This window comes from Lates calcarifer, linkage group LG24 (genome assembly GCF_001640805.2).
Source record: "Lates calcarifer isolate ASB-BC8 linkage group LG24, TLL_Latcal_v3, whole genome shotgun sequence".
Lineage (NCBI taxonomy): Eukaryota > Metazoa > Chordata > Actinopteri > Centropomidae > Lates > Lates calcarifer.
The window spans coordinates 4,285,392-4,304,200 of NC_066856.1; the positions used below are offsets into that span (position 1 = coordinate 4,285,392).

An 18,809-nucleotide genomic window follows, 5' to 3' on the forward strand; every position below is an offset into this window, starting at 1 on the left:
AATAGTTTTTTGGTGTTGTGTATGGTGCTGTTGTGTCTGAATAGGCCATTTTAAGTTTTAAATATGAGCAATGAAACAGGTGTATAAGTGGGAGGTGAATAATTGAACTTGCTGCATTTTGACTCGAGTTTTACTCATTATCAATGACGTGTGACTTCACTTTAAACTGGATTAACTTGACATGAAATGACTTAATATTCTCAATAAGCAAGTGAAAAAGTATGACGCCATTTGAATTTTGAATCAGTCTGACAGCAGCTAATCACATTACAGGAGCAGAAGGGGAAGGTGTGTTTGGCAGTGCACACCAGCAGACAGCCCCTAAAAAACTGCAGGACTCGAAACACCAAGTTTAAGACTTGGACTTCAGCCAGAACTTGACTGGTGACTTCCAAAGTGAATGACGTCATTCCACCTCTAGGACAATTAATAACAATAATGACTATTTCCATCTCAACAGAATTAGAGTCAACTTTATTGGCCGAGTATGGGCTCTGGTTGTTTTTAGCTCTCGGGATACAAATGTAGATGTGCAACTAAACAAAGGCAAAAAAGCAAAACAAAGAGAAACAGAGAAACATTCAGCAGTAGCTATTATGTAAATACATTTTCAAAATTAAATAAATGCATTAGCAACATGGCAGATTTTCTGCAGTTATGTACAGTTTATTCTGGGGCTGCAGTACTGTACCCAAAACAATATTGTACTTATATAGTATAAAATATAGAAAATATTGTTTTTGATTCAATGCCTTTTTGCCTTCTGTTTCCCTTCTCCTCTTTGTCTACATGCACCTCATCTATTCTAAATTATTAATACATTCATGCCAAACCCACACCTCCCACTTATCTATTCCTTCTTTTTCTCCATTGACTACCTCATCTATTTATCCACCCACCCATCCATCATCTTCCTTACCACTGTTTCTCTTTTCTTCTGCTTGTGTACTTCTCTATCCTGCTCTTCCCCCCTGTTGTTCTCTCCCTCCCTCCTGTCAGCCTCCATGGCAGGTTATTCAGATCCTCTGGGCTCTCAGACCACCTCTGCCCAAATGATGGATGCTGGCCTGATGGGAGCTTTCTCAGGTACTGCTTGCTTTATTTTCCTTTAACTGCCTCTCTGCACACTCACATTGGTACTACTACTATGCTAATAGCAGAAGTACTGATTTCATTCATAATGGACTCTTGACTGAGTGAAACACCAGCAGTAATTTTATTATAGCACTTCCTGTTGTAACACCTGTTGCCCATCCAGTGCCTTTATGTACATACTGATTAGTTGGATCACAGTTTTTTTTTTTCTTTTTAAATGTGTTTTCTAAGTTTCTAACATAATGATGAACAAAAAACAACAGACAGATAAAAGTTTACACCTTTAGGAAAATGTATCTAGTATGCATTTCTGTTTGTTATGGGTAAGTTTGATACCATGAGATAAGGATGTGGAGAATAAAGCTAATTGCAGAATGTGCTGTAGTGTAGCACAGTGGTCTGGAGCTAATGATTAAGTTTGGCATCTTATTCTGGTGTAGAGTTAGTCTTTTGATGAAGTTTTAGTCACATTATAGTTATTTGATTACTATTTTTTTGGTGTCACATCTTGTGTAGAGTTACAATTGCTGTTCTTCACAGGATTAGCTCTGTTCACCTGCACAGATCAGGCTGTAATGCCTTACTAACTCTCCTCTGTGCTATGTGTTAAAGACAATTAAAGACTCTACTTAGTGTATATGGTTGTCAATCCAAAACTGAATATAGCCAGCCAAACTCAAACACTGATAATAGCTTGAGTGAGTGGCTGTTAACACTTGAATGCAAAAATATTATTTGCATCAGTTGATGTAGTTTTACAGTCTGCACTAATCCTGAACTTATTATTATGGTTAGCATATCAACTGAACACAAAGATACCCGATTTAAAGTAACATTAATTCCTTCAGGGGCGGTGGTGCAGTGGTTAGCACTGTCGCCTCAGAGCAAGAAGGTTCCGGGTTTGAGCCTGGGGCTTTTCTGTGTGGAGTTTGCATGTTCTCCCTGTGTCTGGGTGGGTTCTGTTGCTGTATTTGTACTGCACATTTTCAGTGGAATTGCAAAGTTAGTCCATAAATTAGTTTTTTCCTTGCAAGAACAGATAGTTAGCTCACATTATTAGCAGAGACAAAGCCCTGTAGCTCACACAGAAAAGCTCAGAGAAGCAGCTGCGTGCTGCTCTTTTATGGAGGTGTTAGTTAGTCTTTCATTTTATATTCATCATTTACATCTTTTCTCTTGTAAAACTGAAAATATTTAAAACACTTTCAGTAAAGTATAAATCTCATGTTTGTGCCCCTTGTTGAAGTTTGTTCTTAGTGTGGAATGAGCTCACAGTCCTGCAGCACTATCTCAGCGATATAGAAAAGCTATTGTTGTGCACTACTCTTTAATCAAGGTGGGGTGGTTAACCAGACATAAATTTACTCAATAAAGCTTGTATTATAAAAAACTGATGAATTAAACATAGTTTAAAGCTCTGTGTCTAAATACTTTGGCAGATTAACCAGTCCGTCTTCTATTCAAAACCAGTGCCTCACCTGTTTGTTGCCATGACATTTCTACCTTGCAAGGTTGATTCTGTGTTAAGTAGTCAGAGTGTAGCATGTCTAGTTAGCAGAGACATAACATCATTAAAACTCAAGATGCTGATTTGAAGTGCAACAGGTCATTTACATAGCTGAAGGAGCTCTGAAGAGGACCTCCGCATTGGTTGTTGTTTGACCAATCACAGACATATATCTGTTTCTTACGTGTCAACTTTTAGCATTGTGAATGGGAAGCAGCTCAGGTATGTTAGCAACAGAATCATCAGTGTTGCTGTAATAAGAAGATGAGGTCTTCTCAACCTCTGTGACGATGTATGTAAAATTATTCTTCAGTGCAGGTTTCTTACATCAGGAAAGATCATCACTAACTATATGCAAACAAGTACTTTGTTTCAATTTCTGCATCATGTCAGTAATGTCCTCCCTGAATTGCATTAACCTTTAATCAATTGAGGTAAATTATATCTCAGTACCGAGATCTTTTCGCTCATTAGATTTCCTTTCTCAAAGAAAATGTACCTTTAATCCAACTTAAATCCATCCTGATAAAAAGTGAGGCAAAGGTAGTTAGTTGCATACAGAGCTGTTGCTGTCACTGACTTGGTGTCTGCTGGTGCTCTACAGTGACATACACACACACACACACACAGTATGAGCTATGAGGCTGAGTTATGCCTTTCACTTTGCCAACCTCTGCAAACCCAGCTCTCACTGTAGCCTTAATGAGACCTGTCGTCGCTGGGCCACCGAATTACTGCTTCAGGCTTGAACCCACACACACATACTCTCTCTCTCTCACTCACTCACTCACACACACACACATTCTCATAAAACTACACATACAGTTGTCAATGAATGCCCTCCAAATTACTCTGTAGCCCACTTTCCACCAATTTAGCTTACACACCATTCACTCATGCACAAACACAATCTTGACTAATTTCACTCTGTTATGTCTACTCAGACAACACACACACTGTAGACATACACACATTCCTAATATCACCCAGGCTCTGCAAATGTTTCTCACTCGTGCTGTGCATATTCAGACCATAAATACACTCACACAGCTGTAATGGATGACAGTGTTCAAATTGTATATGTTGTGTTGTCTGAGTCCTTCATTTCTCTTTTTCTTTTGCTCTGTCCCTGCTTTTCATTGTACAGTAATTCTTTGATTTTTTTTTTTATGCTGTGATGAATAAAGTACCTAGAATTCCTTTATTCACTGTGTATCTTTAACAACTGTAGTATCAATGCTAAGAGAATCTCTAACACTGACCCTGTTTATCTGTGTGTCTGCCTACTTAGGTTTCTCCCAACCTGGAGGGATGGGGGTCAATGTGGAGTTGGGAGTTGCACCCCTCCAAGCAGACAGGCCACCAAGTATAGCTGAACCCCAGCATCCTACACCTCTGGCAGGGTTGGACGCCCCAAAAGAGCACAACCCCATGCTGCCCGAACCTCAGGTTCCTTGCAGCCCTGCAGATCTGTCAGCAGGTAAAACACATGCAGATTAACTCAAACGACACAGACATGTATCTAGTTCAAAGAAAACTGCTCTTCTTCAACTTTGCTCTGCTTCATACTCTGACTTTGTGTACATATATCAGCCTGGGAGCTACTCATTGCAGCCAGTCTGCTACTGCTGGAAGCTCAAATTCATTGGAGCAAATGGAGTTTATGTGTCTTGCTCAGGGGCATCTGAACAGAAGTGATGAGGAGACAACATTACTTGCTTTTTTGTGAGACTTTCCCAGCTGGTCCAGTTCACACTAAAATATTGTGGTGTCTTTAACCTCTGATATATGTAAGTGTTAAATCACAGGGAGCTGACAACATAACCTAAGCTCCAACTCTGTGCATCAATCTGAAATGTTCTCCCCTAACAACAATTCTGTTACCCAAACATCACACTGGCAGATACAGAATACTATTTAAATTATATTGTTGTAATTGTGTTGCTACAAGGCATCGTCATAACGAGAGACACATCATCATGTTCTGCCTTACATAGTCCATGCAATGACTTAAAACAACCTCCCAGTGCTATGGCATTGGTTACAAATTCAACTTTGTAAGAGGAAAAATGTGTGACATAATCTTCCAAAGCTTTAACAGAACTGTATGGAGGCAATGTTTGATAATGGTTAACCCTGCAGGATGTAATTATTTAGTATCAGCATAAAAATAGGAGTGAATAGAGCAGGAGAGAAAACTTGAATTTTGCTTAGTTCGAATTGATCACATAAGGCTGAGTGAGGTCAGTAATGGCAATGATAAAGGTCCACCAAACTGGATCAGTTTGTGACTACTGAAAACACTACACTCCTTAAATGGAGCACTGTTTTGGCATCGTGTATTTTTCCATGATTGCAGCTTATATATTAATATATCAAATAAATAACGTGACTCATTTTTGACTGATCCTTCTCCACAGTCACAGACAGTATTACCTTACTTTTTAATTGTGTTGAAATGTCCCTTTTTGCATTGAAAATTGCAATATCAAAGTGCTGATTTCCAGACCAACCTTTAGTCATTGACAAATGCTACTGATATCCATTCACATTATAATTTATTGTAGTGGTGACAGTGGTACTTCAAGTTAATAATCCTTGAATGAATAATGAATAATGAAGTGTTTATATTATTTTTGTTTACCACATATGATCTAACAACAGTAACTATTTAAAAATGTGTGCTGTAAAATATAAGAGGCAGGATCATATAGGTATATGGTATATATGTGCTGCACAATTCATTCCACAGAGGGGTGCAGTATATAGATCAGCTGTCTCTCTTTCCTGTTCTATAGCTTCCCCTGTACATGCACTTCAGCAGCTCTAGTCATCCATGTCAAAGTCAATGCACATCTGATGCTGACATGTATAGGGCGAGCCATTATGCCATGGCTTCTATTCATATACTGTATGTGTGTGTTGAGTTTGTGTGCGTGTATATGAATTTGTGTGTGTATATGCAGAAAGAGGGTGTCTGTGTGTCTCACTGTCCACTCTGTCATCACCCACCACTGCCTTCTCTAACCTCCCCCCATAGGGCTCCTCTCCAGTTCAATGCACATCTGATCCTAGAGAGCGTGGAGTTGTAGTTGTCACCATGCTGTGACTTGTGTCATCTAGTAGAGCCATGTTAACATCCCATGTGGCCAGTGGAACCATGCACAAAGCATCACAGCAGCTGAGCCCCCATGGTTCACCGCAGGTGGCAGAACCCCCTGTGTCTGTGTATTAAAAAGAGCAGGACAAAAATATCATAGGTGTTACATCTTCATTTGGTGAATACACAGCTGTTAGACTTTGCTTAGCACCACATAAACTTGAACTGTGCAACAGTGCCTAAAAATACAGGTCCTACTCCTCTTCTTAGATCTAGCTGATAGCTCATTCTCAGCTATCCTTTCCTGTCTTTTTAAAGGACAGGTCCTGCACAGATAAAGCCATTTATTTATAATGGCTTCCCAGTTCAAATTCAGTATAAGATAAATTTTCATTAATACCACATGTTGTTCTTGCAAATTTTTCAAATTGAAAGCTTACAGACGAGGATAGGGATTGTACCTATTGAGTCACTGAAAGATTTTTTAATTAGGGATGCATGTTTATTAGGAATCAAGGCTTTTAATCTAATAAAAATCTGTTCCAAAGAAAGCCTCGCCATTAAGGTAAACAAAGGTCCGAGCCACTATTTGAGAATTTAGGTTACTGTAAAGCCCTGAAGCGATGCAGGGAAATGAGCAGTCCAGTCAGTGGGAACTGGAGGGTAAAGGTTATTTACAGTATTAGTATTGTTGATCATGCTCAGGTGATCTTACATTACCGGGGGTTTGATTTGTTTTGATTCCCCCTGCAGTTAAAATATAAACCTCCAGAGACCAAAGAAAGGTGTGAATCATTACAACTCAGCAGTGCTTCAGTTTAACTGCAGCTAGCAGAGTCACAGCTTGACTCACTCTGCAGCAGATGGAGATGATTCATTCACAAACCTCTCAATCAATTTGTAACAAGTGATGAAGGCATAGAAAATGGAGACTGTTGCTTGTTAACCCCTCAGCTGCTACCCTCAAACTGATTGTAAGATTGTGTGTGTGTGTGTGTGTGTGTGTGTGTGTGTGTGAGTGTGTGTGTTTGTGTGTGTGTGCATGCATAATCTGTCTACTGGTATGTGTGGCAACTACTAGGCAACACATAGTGACTCAACAATGCGACAACCACAAACTCCCCTTTCCCTCTTCCCAAGATGCCGAGTGCAGATCTATGAAAACCTGGAGGGATTCTGTCATGTCTCTGAACGACACCTCAATGTAGTGCAGAACAGTAAATCAAATTTACCAGATTTACTGAATTATCAACGTTATGAATCCCTCACTGACCTAAATATATTTACAGTATATTGCAGTTTTTGGTGTATAAATGATCTGAATTCCTTATAATTAAACTAAGAATAGCCACCACAACCAGTGACCTCTAAACAGAACCACAAAGAAATCCAGACCAGATGACCAGATGGCCCATTTAATTGGTCATACTGGAATTAATCAGGACAAACATATCAGAAGTGAGCCAACACTCTATCAGATAGATTTTAGGTCATATGTTTCAGACCCACTCTCGCTGCACAGCAAATTGCTGGTTTAGTTTTCCATACCCTTAAAGTTGCCCTGTGGAGATTTCTTCTATACAAACATTTCATATTTGCATTTAGTGTTTCTCACCAAAACACACTGTGTGTGTCTTTGAGGTCAAAGAAACAGGCTAAGTACTTTTCCTCATAGATAAAATAATTTTGATGTCTGATCTTTATATTTCAAATCCTGCATTGTTGATAGCTATGTTTTCTTCTTCACTGTCTTTGTCAGCACATTATTATGTTTATTATGTATTATGACCTTGAAAAGTTATTGCTTATACACTAGACCCTGAATTAGACACTGAATCATTGACACTACAAATATCAAATGCTGAAAAATGTAAGAACCACAGTGCTCAAACAGTATGCCTCTATCAACTTGTAATTGTAAAAGACCTCTATCAAATGCAATATATGTCATACTGTAGAATCACCATGCAAGAGCAGTGCCGAAGAAAAAGGAAAAGAAATAAGGGAAGAACCCCAAAAAATGTTTTAAGACTTGCTCTAAGTGAGTTCAGGAGAACAGTGGCTTGAAATCTGCCTGGAAGTGTGGATCCTTGCATATTCTTCTTTGAGCTCTCTGGCTTAGATAGACTTATGCTGTTGTTGTAGGTGAAGGAAATTTAAAGCCCATTCTTAGGCCATTAAATTGCCCAGCAGCTGCTTTGTATGCAGTACAAGTGTTTGCATGGTGGATGGTAGAGCACTGCTTTTGAGCACACTTTTGATTTGAGTGTTACTTTTGCTGTTTTCACAGCATTTCGGTCAGTGTGCTTGTATTTGGAAGAGCTGTTAATTGCATTTTTACACTTTGTTTAATGAATATTTCAAAAGCCATTAAAGGGAAATTGTTATACATCTCTTAATTTGAGAGTTACTTAATTTAGATATTTAACAAATTGATTCAGACACCCCAGGCAAAAGCCTGAGCCTTATTCCAGTGTCTGATAGCATTTGATTAAAGTGCCATTTGACAATAAAAGGACATTAGCCAATTTGCGTGCTGCTGTTGTAATTCATAATTGTTCTACTGTTGGAATTACACAGTAACATCAGTATATGTGCATGCAGTGGGGTGGCTGTTATTTGATGCTCCCCCAGCCTAATGAGATTGTGTGACACAACATTTAAGTGATTCTCTTGATTTGGCTGATGTCTTTTTCTGCCTCTCCCACTTACCACACATATAGCATACTGTGCAGAGCTCTGTCATGGGTTTGTTAATATGAAGTATGGCCCTCTTGAGAGCCACAGTACTGTATGGGGCCTGACAGCTGCTCCACTTTAGCTGTTCTTCTGTGTGTGTGTGTGTGTGTGTGTGTGTGTGTGTGTATATATATATAACTAAAAACTTGAAACAAACTGGGCCAAAGTATAAGACCAACCCCGTCTCAGTGGGCAATTTTTCCTCTGCTCTTGTTCCCTCTCATCTACCTCACATTTCTCTTCCCTTTATTACCTCCTTCCATCTAGAATGAATTCAACCTGACAACTGCCATTCACCATAATTGCCCTTGAGACCTAAGCTTTATTATACAATGTCCCAAAACCAAAAAAAGGCAGTTTTAGTTACAGCATCGTTGCCTGTAATTGACCTCCTCTCTATACCACCATTAACCATTCTTTTTCTTTTTGTGTGTCTGTCTCTGTATCCATGTTATGTGTACATGTTAAACACTGCATATGTATTACTTGAACATACTTATTTCTGCACACACATTCTCTCTCCACACACACACAACCCTGACTCTCGATCCCTATTTTGATTTCAAACACAGCTCTTTTGCGGCCCAGTAGTTTCAGCATACAAGACCCCAAGGCTGCAGTGAGTCAGCCACCCAAAAGTACCACTTCTCTACATCATTTAATTCAGTGCTTACCAGCATAAGAGTGCATGTTTGTGTGTGTAAGAGTGTATGTGTTTGATTCCTCCAAACATTCATTCATGCAGTCAGCACTGATACAGAAGAAATTTTAAAACTTGGATTTTCAAAAGGATTATTATCTGGTACTGTTTTAAGATGATCAAAAATACAAACATTCCTTACTTGCTTCAATGAAGGGCAACAGATTAAGAAAAGAAAAAGCAGTCTGCAGTTCATGTCCACAAAGGGTGTAGTGATTAAGGCTTGGCTTTCTGGAACAACATCCACCCCTTCTGGCCTTGGATTGAATCCCTCCAGAAGCTTTTCTGCTGTGTCTGATCCATTTTGTCATCTTTTCAGGCTTCCCACTATCTCATCAAATAACAAGGATAGCTATAGTCACTATAATTATAAAATAGAATTCTAGGACTTGTTAATAATATATATAATATTATTTTAGTGAATGTTTGTGTGTTGCGAGTAATGATCTTTTTGTTATTTAAGAATGTCTCTTTGTGATATATTCAAAATTTTCTCAGTTATTTTCTGTTTGAGTTAGACTAAGGGAACCAGTTCATATGCACATACCCATCTCCCCCAACTTTAAATTCTCCCCTCTTCACCCACAACAAGGTGCCTTAGGCGACTGCTGGCCAGACCAGGCTGGCTGCCTTCCGACAGACCTCCCTTTCACCCCCAGTGTCTCCACGGTGATCAGTCGCCATGCAGGTCATCTTGCAGCCAGCCCTGATGACCCACCTGACAGTTGGCCTAGCCGAGAGAGCACCGCCTACGCTGGAGGCGATGAAAGGGAGGGAGATGGATCAGACCGGAAACAGAAGAAGAAGAAGAAAAGGCGACAGAAAGATGAGGGATCTTATGAACACCTTGAGAGCAAGGTTCACCCTGAGATGCAGGCACAGGGTGAAAACACTCCCCCACCAGAGGAGTTCTACCACAGGATTGGCCCAAGGCGGGATAGAGGAGAGGGTGGCTGGGAGGAGCAGCTTGGAAAGAGCGGAGGCCGGGGGAAGAGGGGAAAGAGCAGGAAGAAGCTTCCAGAAGAGTGGGGAGTGATGGCGGAACCGTTTGTTCCTTTGTCTGCAGCAACATCTCAGATCACAGATGAGGTAATGATGGATCTAGGGAGTGCAGCTCCCTCATTCACAGACATGGACACCAGCCAGAACACCTGGAAAAAGGAGGTCTACCCAGGAAGAAAGTCTGGTTCCTGCTCCTCTGTCTGAAGACCTGTTCTCCCCAACAGCTCCTTCTATTAGCCCCCTGGTCCTGAACAGTGAGCTGAAAGCCACAGCGGCTCCATTCACAATGCCCTCCACCACCAACAATGCACCACTTGGTTCCCTCCCCATGGCTGCTCACACTGGTGATTCATTTGATCTCCTGATGGATACCGAAAATGCCAGCTTGGGCAACAGCAGTCAGGCCTTTTCTCCACCTTTCTCTTCAGAGAATGAAGCAACAGGAGGTGATATGGTTGACAGTGGGATGTTTGATAACACCAGTTCAGAGTCTTGTGTGCAAGGCATGCCTGAGGGAGACACCTCAGCTTTCAGCCCTGCCTCTCAGCCAAGCCCCCACCTTTCACCAAAAGAAGAAGTGATAGCCTCAGCCCCACCTCTCTCACCTTCTGATGCTTCATGGCTCCTGAACGACTCACACATGAGCAGCAACAGTGAGCTTTTTGACTTCACTGATGTGAGCACTTCAGGTCATCCGTTACTCTTAGGCTTGTCCTTTGACACCCCAAGTCCAGCACCTCTCCGCTCCCCCAAAACCACAGCACAGGAATTCCAACTGAAGGAGCACAAAGATGACAAATTATCCCAGAAACAACCCAAGAAGTCTCGCTCTTCATCTTCTTCATCCTCTGTAAAGAGTCCCACCTCCCCTGGAGCTAAGAAGTTCCCTCCACAGGCATCCCCTGTCATCAGCCCCTCCTCCCCACCATCGGTATCCCCTCTGGCAGTTCCAGGATCTGGTCTTAACCCTGCAGCTAAGCCCTTCTTTCCCAGCTTTGCTGATCCTATGGAAGAACCAGCTGTGGTCCCTCCACTTGCCCCCACCATCGAAGGTTGGTTGCAGTCAGCCCTGGACAAAATATAGGTTAACTTAAGAATAACTAAAAGAAAAAGACAATTGGTTTATTGTCTTGCATGATCTTACCATCCAGCTTGATTAGTTCAGATATTTGAAATTAATTTCAAATATATTTTTTCTGGGCAGGATTTATTGCTTGGGTGACTTTTACTCATTGGGGATTAGATGGATAATTAGACCCTTTTGTACTGTCCCTTGCATGGACACATTTGTCTAAAATCTTGGCTGGGGCTTCTTGGCTTGTCCAATTTGGTCTGTTTGTGAGTGACTAACGCATGGGCTCAAGTGTTGACTGACTGGGGCTGTGTATTGGCTTGACATTAAGCTGTGATTCCCTATGATGCACTGCTGGGATGTTCTGCTGTGATGTTCTCATAATTAACAGTGTTGCTGTTGACAGGTGTGCTACTACTAACCAAACAGAGTCTTTCTCTTTAGTGACACGACTAGGCATCTTCACCATATCAACACCAATCTTCTCTTTTTCACTTCTGTCCAGGTGTATGTGTTAACACTGTAATCATTCTCCATTTCTTTTGCATCCAGGGGTGAGGTGTCACTCTCTCTTCTTTCTCCTGTATCCAATTAACTAAATTTTCCTCACTAGCTGCCTGTTTCTTTACAACTTCCCCTAGAAAAGAGGTTTGAAGGAAAAGGCTTTGTTGGTGTCATGTTAACTCACCTCTGTTGTTATGCATCAGCAGTTCACATCCTGGTGTGTCTCCTGATGATAACTTTCAAAAAATGTCAAATGGTAATTGCTGTTTTCTGTTGATTTTACTTTCCATGTTCTATGATGATTGCTGCATCGGCTGCTTCTCCACCGTAGGTGAGTCCTATTTTAATTCTTCTTGTGGCTTGTTGTGTTTTTTGTGCATTAACACAATGACTGATGTAAAACACAAACAATTGTGTACTTCTTGACTGCGCTATCAGCAGCAACGTGGCTGTTGCTAAGAACAGAAATGAGGTGCTGCCACAGCACCTAGGGGTTGTTGGGCTTTTGCTACAAGCCATTCATGCTCTGTACACATGTAACAAGAGCTTCCTTGTCATTCTTCTTGCGTTTGTGACACTTGTGTTTCCAACCCTTACCTTAGATCATGAGCTTTGGATAGTGTCTGAAAGAATGAAATCACAGATGTGTATCCAAAGCCAAAATAGTTTCTCATCCCTCACCCTCACCCTCAGCTAGGGGCTCAGACTTTGGGGTAGAATTTTCATCCAAAAATGAGATGGTTGAGGTGGTTGGGGCATATGATAAGGATGCCTCCTTGACTCCTCTAGCATTTTCAAAGTAGACTTCATTTTGGAGGATACCTAGTGGCAAATTTAGGATATGCTGCAGGGGTTACATATCCCATCTGGCATGGGGATGCTTTGGGACCTGAGATAAGAGGCAGAAGGTGTATGGAGAGATAGATTGGCATTAGTATTACCCAATGTAAATCAGACTTGTTGAGTTGTGCAATAATATTAAAAAACAAATTAAAGCTGTTGGTTGGTTTTCAAGGGCTCATTTTTAATGGGGAAATAAAATTGTAGCAGTTTGACTCATTAAGATGTTTCAGCAGACTAGGGCAATAGTAATGTTCATACCAGCTAGAGATGAACGTTTAAAAATATAACAGTTGCGTTGTTTGTGTTGAGTTATAAGATTCAAGGGACAGAGCTGTTGATCGGCTTCCTGTCCAGCTCTTGTTTTTGATGTAAAATGAATTTGTAGAAGTGTTTGAGGGGGGATTTCAGCAGACTGGGAAATAATAATGTTTACAGCAGGCAGGCATGGTAGCTAAAAAATGTAATAGGTTGACACTTTTGCTTTTGTGTGTGAGTGGGTGTTTGGATATCACATGTACAGTATTTTATCATGTGAACTGATGCATCCATGTAGCTATTTAAGTATATATCTAAATGCATTTTGGCATTTGTGCACATGTGAATAACCATGTGCACCAAGTGCATGTTTATGTGTCTGCATAAATGTGTATGTGTGGCCTTTTCCAGAAGGGCTTAAGTGTTTTGTGTGTACTGCTGTGATTTATGGAGATACAGAGTTCCAGAGGATTCATTTCCTTGTCCTTCCTTTCAACACTTCCTGTCCCTGCCTCCCATTGGAGGCTGTAATGAGGAGTAAGCCAGCCTTTAGCTCACCACAGGAACAGCAGAGTGTTGAACCTAGCTATTAAGCAGCTTTGATCAATGTCCCCCATATCCTTCCACAAGAACAGAGGGCCTTGCATTGGTATTTTTGTCACTTCCAAGTTACATAGATAAAAATATACAGTATTGCAGCTTTATGGATGAAACATCTGAATAGGGTGCTGGATTTATGCATGCTGGGTCGAATTTTAATCCCTGTTATACACAGAGTGGTTATGTCTTGTGTGTAAATGTGGATTTTTTTTGTGTGTGACATGTGGGTCTATGCATGTTTCTGTGCATGCTGCAACAAACTTGGCACCACCACCATGTAAGACACATGGCAGCATCTGTCTTGCATCTCATTTGATTTCCATGAAGTACACATTATGTTTTACATGTGTTTTGGTGCTTATGTGTGTGCTTGAGTGAATGTGAATACATATAAGAGAGAAGAATAACAACACAGTATGCTTGAACACAGCTGGCTCTGTTTTCCCTTCGTGTAATGAGACCTTTTGTCAATGTCCAGGGGTGGGTCTTTGTCAGCAAGAGTGGTACTTAAGTCTTGTACAAAAGATAAGGAGGCATGTGGAGCACAATAGAAAACAAGAGGAGAGATGTTGGAAGGTTAGAGAAAGGCGAGTTCAGTTCAGTGAGGAGGAGGGAGGCAGACACAGAGAAAAAGAACAACTGCTGAAATGTAATGAACAGTTAGAAACAAAAAGAGACTTTCAAATAATTTTGATGGAAATATAAGGATGTAAAAGAGGAGTGAAGGGATTGAAAATGTTCATGCACCACAGGAGAGAGAGGCAAAGAATGAAGGGATGAGAAAGAATGTTGTGGAAGACCTGTGGGACTGATGTAGGGATATGCAAAGGTGAAAGGGAATAGATAAGGACAATTTTAAAACCATCTTGTGATGTGAGAGAGATGTATATACAAGAGTAAAGATGAAAGAGATAAGCCTAGCCAGAGATGGAGAGCAATGTAAACCTGAGGGAGATTTATGTTTGAAAACTGAGGAAGGAGATAGAAGGAGGTGCAGAGAAGTATTCAGGAAAAAACCTTGATATGAAAGTTGAAAGGTCTAATTTATTGTTGCTGTATTTTCAAGTCTGGATTATGTTAGTTCTAAAAGTCAGACCAGCATGAACTGATGAAGCTTTAAGGTGTTTTTTTGTGTCTGGTTATCTGTTTACCTTATCACCTACAGGCAAGGCTATTAATCGATAACCCAGGACTTACCTCTGACTGTACGTGACAACCATCTGCACATCTTTTTGTAGTAAACATTCATACATCACCTACAGAGCTATACACATAAATACTCTATATTCAAAGGCAAAGACACCACCACATGAAATAGACTTACAACTGCACTAATAAGTATTTTTTATTAACAGTTATGTTAAAGTGGTCACTCTCATCAGCTTTGTTTTCAGCTGTTTTCAGCAAAAAATCACTGATAAACCCACTGTATGCTACTTGTTCAGCACCACACAGCACATAGCCAGTTACCAACTAGCTAGTGAACATAGTGGAGCATTTGGGAGCTTAAGAGCCATATATTCAGGAGTTGGTGGGGACCAAAACAGACCTAAAAGGAGAGTGAATTTTCTGGGTGGCCATTAATATTTGCAAATGAATGATCATTTTGAACTCAACCTGTTGGATGTGTGAGTACAGTAGCTATACAAAACTATTTGATAAGTTGATAATTTATCAGTATTTTGTTAAAGATTGCTCTGCTAGCCACTAAGTAGCCAGAAAAATAAAACAGGTATTACTGCTAGCTGTACTGCTTTCTTTTCGCCCTCTGTCTCATTTCTGATTATCTCTCCTGCTATTTAAAAGTAGAAGTGGCACCAAAATAACCAGGAGGGACTTTCAGGCCACATTGTAACATTACCTGTTCTCTTTCACCACCAAAACTACTCCTCTCAGACACAAATACACCACCACTGTGCTCCTGTCTCTCTGCACAGTTACACATACAGTACACAACTGAGTCATCAAGCTATTTGAGGACAAACACAAATCCTCAAAAGGCAGGCAGGCGTGAATATACTGTATCAGCAGTCTATTTTTACCACATAGTGTTTTTTGCCATTGTTTAGGCTCCTTTCATTGAGACACAGGCTGTTAGATGGTAGCCCGCAAGGGACATTGGTACAGTATGGCCCCATCCCTAAACTAGGATGAGCTAATGCCTTTTGACGGCTTTGGGGGATGTGTTGGGATTTTGCCTTGTTGGCGCCACTGTAACATCCAACAGCTAACTGTAGGACAAGACTGTGAGTCAGTCTGGGTTATTTTTTCAGATGATGTACCATGCTTCAGCAGCAGTTTCACAGCCCATACAGAGATGGCCCCAAGCTAGCTGTACGGGCTGTGCTTGAGATTTAATAAATTTTGATATTGACATTTTAAAAAGGCAGTTGTATCATCTCAGTCAGTGGAGATTTCAGTGAGTTTTGTAGTGGAGTCTCCTGCATTTCAAACAGCTCTGAATATGCAGTTATTCCTGTTGCTTTTCTAAAGGACTACTGTTTTTGTTAACAAATGGTTTTTACTTCTGTATGCCTGTGAAACATGGATAACTTTTATTTTCTTTATTTCTTTATTTTATTGTTATATTATTTATTTATTTATTTTTTCCTCAAAGGTTGTTGGGTTTCACATCTAACAGAAATAGAAACCAACAGTGATAATCCACTTCACTGATTAGCTAGCAGGTGATGGTGTTAGGTGGTGACTCAAATACCCTTCCAAACCATATCTAAAGACCAATTTGTCAGCATACACCTGATTTAGCTAGTTTAAGCACCAGCATATTACTGATCTTATGCAAAATGAAATGCTTTTTTTCTCAAATGTTTTCATACATATACTGTTTTAACAGGTTGAATGCTAATATGATTATTAAACTGACCTTTATGTGTTAAAATTGTTGCCCTTAGGAGAAAATGGAATCTCTGTCCATGGTGCTGAAACTCTATCTGAAGGGAGCCAACATTCATGTCTCCCAGTACCGCAGTTCTTTGCATACAGTAAACAACATCATTACTCCACTTTAGTCACACTTTATTGCATTAATATTATCTCCACTCTTATTTCTACCCCCCATCAGAAGTTTAATTAGTTTTGTTCTTTTAAAAAAGTTTATTGAGACTGAATTCCATTGATCTATATAAAACTTTTCTTCTGTAAAAAGAAGTTGACCTGATTTCCAATTTAGTAGAGCAACTTTATCTTTGAAGCTTTGCTTAGGCAGCAGGTGAGTTAACAAGTAGGTCTATATTACTATATACAGTATGTTTCCAGTGTCCTGTCAAGGTAATTCCAAAATGTCAGCTTTTCAGGGAATGAGAAAAAAGTCAGTTTTCCCTAAATGGGTGTCACATATTTTAAAATAAATTTAGTATCACCAGTGCTATAGCTTGGTTGTACGTCTGAACGCTTTAGTCCAAGGGTTGTAATATATTTTTTGCATTTGAAAAACAATGTTTTAGTGTCAACACAAACATATTGAACCTATTTTACTCTGTATTACAATACAGACAGGTTCACTCTGTAAGTTACATTTAGCAAAGGCATACTCTGTATTTGGCATGTGAGTTCTTTGTGTGTACAAGAGTTTTAAAAAGAACCTATTTTGTAGATTCAGCTCTTGTAAAATAGAAACATATCTATAAATAGATGCTTAGACGAAAGTATCTGACAGTAGCATAAGCTTAGCCGTTCCCCAAGCAGGCAGACTTCAGACAGACTCAGAGATTTTAAGAAAACAGAACAACAGGAACAGACAGATTTGAGGCAAAGTAGTGTCCAGAAAAATTTAAGACCGACAGAGGCATGGAAGAAGATCGACAGGCAAACAGAGAGATAAACAAACAGAGCAGTGGGAGGGTTTAGATAGGAAAGAGATTTATGGATTCAGAGGCAGACAGAGAAGGAGACAGGCATACATAAAGATTCAGACAGGTAAGACATCAACTTAAGACCTTGTAGATTGAAAGGCACATAAAAGAGAAAACTGTGAAAAACTGTGTTAGATATATGCATATAAATGGATATATAAATAGATGGATATATAGACAGATCCCTTAAATGTCATCTGTTCTCAATACTGTACTATAGACATAAGACACACAGTAAGGTATTCTCAAATTCCTTTGAATATACCATGTCATGCCATTGTCAACATAAAGTTCATTATGTTATTTTTGCTATTTAATGTAGGAGCACAGGGAAAGCAATCTAGCATGCTATTTACATGTGTGCCTAGCTTTTCATAGAGGCACTGCATAAATGAAAAGACAGGTTGGAGTTGAGATGGTGACAACTGAAAGGAATAACCTGATGAAAAGAGTAGGGAAACATTATATATGCAGATCCTTCATACAGGAGGGATTTCTGACTAGTATGGGACAGCAATATGTGAGTGCTACAGCATGGCCTTCTGTCACCTGTTCACAACCCAGATGAACCCAGATTGGAATTTTGAGACTTTGAAAGGTTTTATTGAATGGTTTGAAAGGCAATGACAACTTATTTTTGTGATTTAGTTCTACAGATTTATTATCATCAAAACATCAACATCAAAACATTTTGGAAGAATGGAATTCATCCCTCCAGAGTTCAGTGACTCAGACTCAGACTAGTGGAGCATCACCCTACTCAGACAGTTAATGGTGTTTTTCTTTCCTTCACTTGGCATCTCTGTATATTACGGCTCTTATATAGTAAGTTACTATCATATGCTGTAGTACTTAACTGACTATCTTATCATACATATTTATTTTCTTATTCCATCAATGTGGATGTCACCATAAAAACTGAACCTGTCATTTTTGAGATTGGAGGCAACATTAACGTTAAACCAGCAGCTCTTACTGCTTTGAGAGGATGCAGTACTCCCAGACAGACTGCTAGACAGGCAGATGAGCAGGTAGCACTGTGCACAGCTTGCCCTTCATGCCTCAGCAGCTCGAAGAATGGTCCACTTAGCACCTCAGTTTGGTAGAACTGTGTCTGAAAACAGCTCTGTTCAGAGGGTTATACACAAACAAGCTTAGACAACTGAAGTATGTTGAAAGTCTTCATGTGATAATGAAGCTCTTCACAACATTTTTCACTGGAGTGACTTACTTCTTTAACCTGATTTTCTCACTGTGAAACAGACACATAGAGGTTTGCTTGATGCTTAACATAACAATTAGCTGATGGTTTCAGAATGTACTGCTTTCTATATGAAGTGTTGATAAAGGTCAGATTGGTATTTTCAAGTTTCTGGTGTAAGACATAGACATGAAGTGCTTTTATGGGAGGGACAAGAGGAAGGAAAAGAACAGGGAAGAGGGGTTGCTATAGAGACTAAGGATCAGTTATTGTTGCCGTAGGAACGGCAACAGATGCTGGAGTTAATGAGACACTACAC

General features: G+C 40.0%; 1 protein-coding gene across 3 annotated transcripts in view; it reads left to right on the forward strand.

Moving 5' to 3' along the window:
- The window catches only part of LOC108881552 (microtubule-associated protein 4), a 110,789-nt gene that overhangs the window by 47,454 nt on the left and 44,526 nt on the right, over positions 1–18,809 (forward strand). For 2 of the 3 annotated variants that reach the window (XM_051066604.1, XM_051066605.1), the window contains one exon: positions 3,894–4,082. In XM_051066604.1, the coding sequence (XP_050922561.1) occupies positions 3,894–4,082 (189 nt within the window). Of the gene's footprint in view, positions 1–999; positions 1,087–3,893; positions 4,083–18,809 lie in introns of all 3 variants that reach the window. The other variant, XM_051066603.1, reaches the window with a different exon arrangement.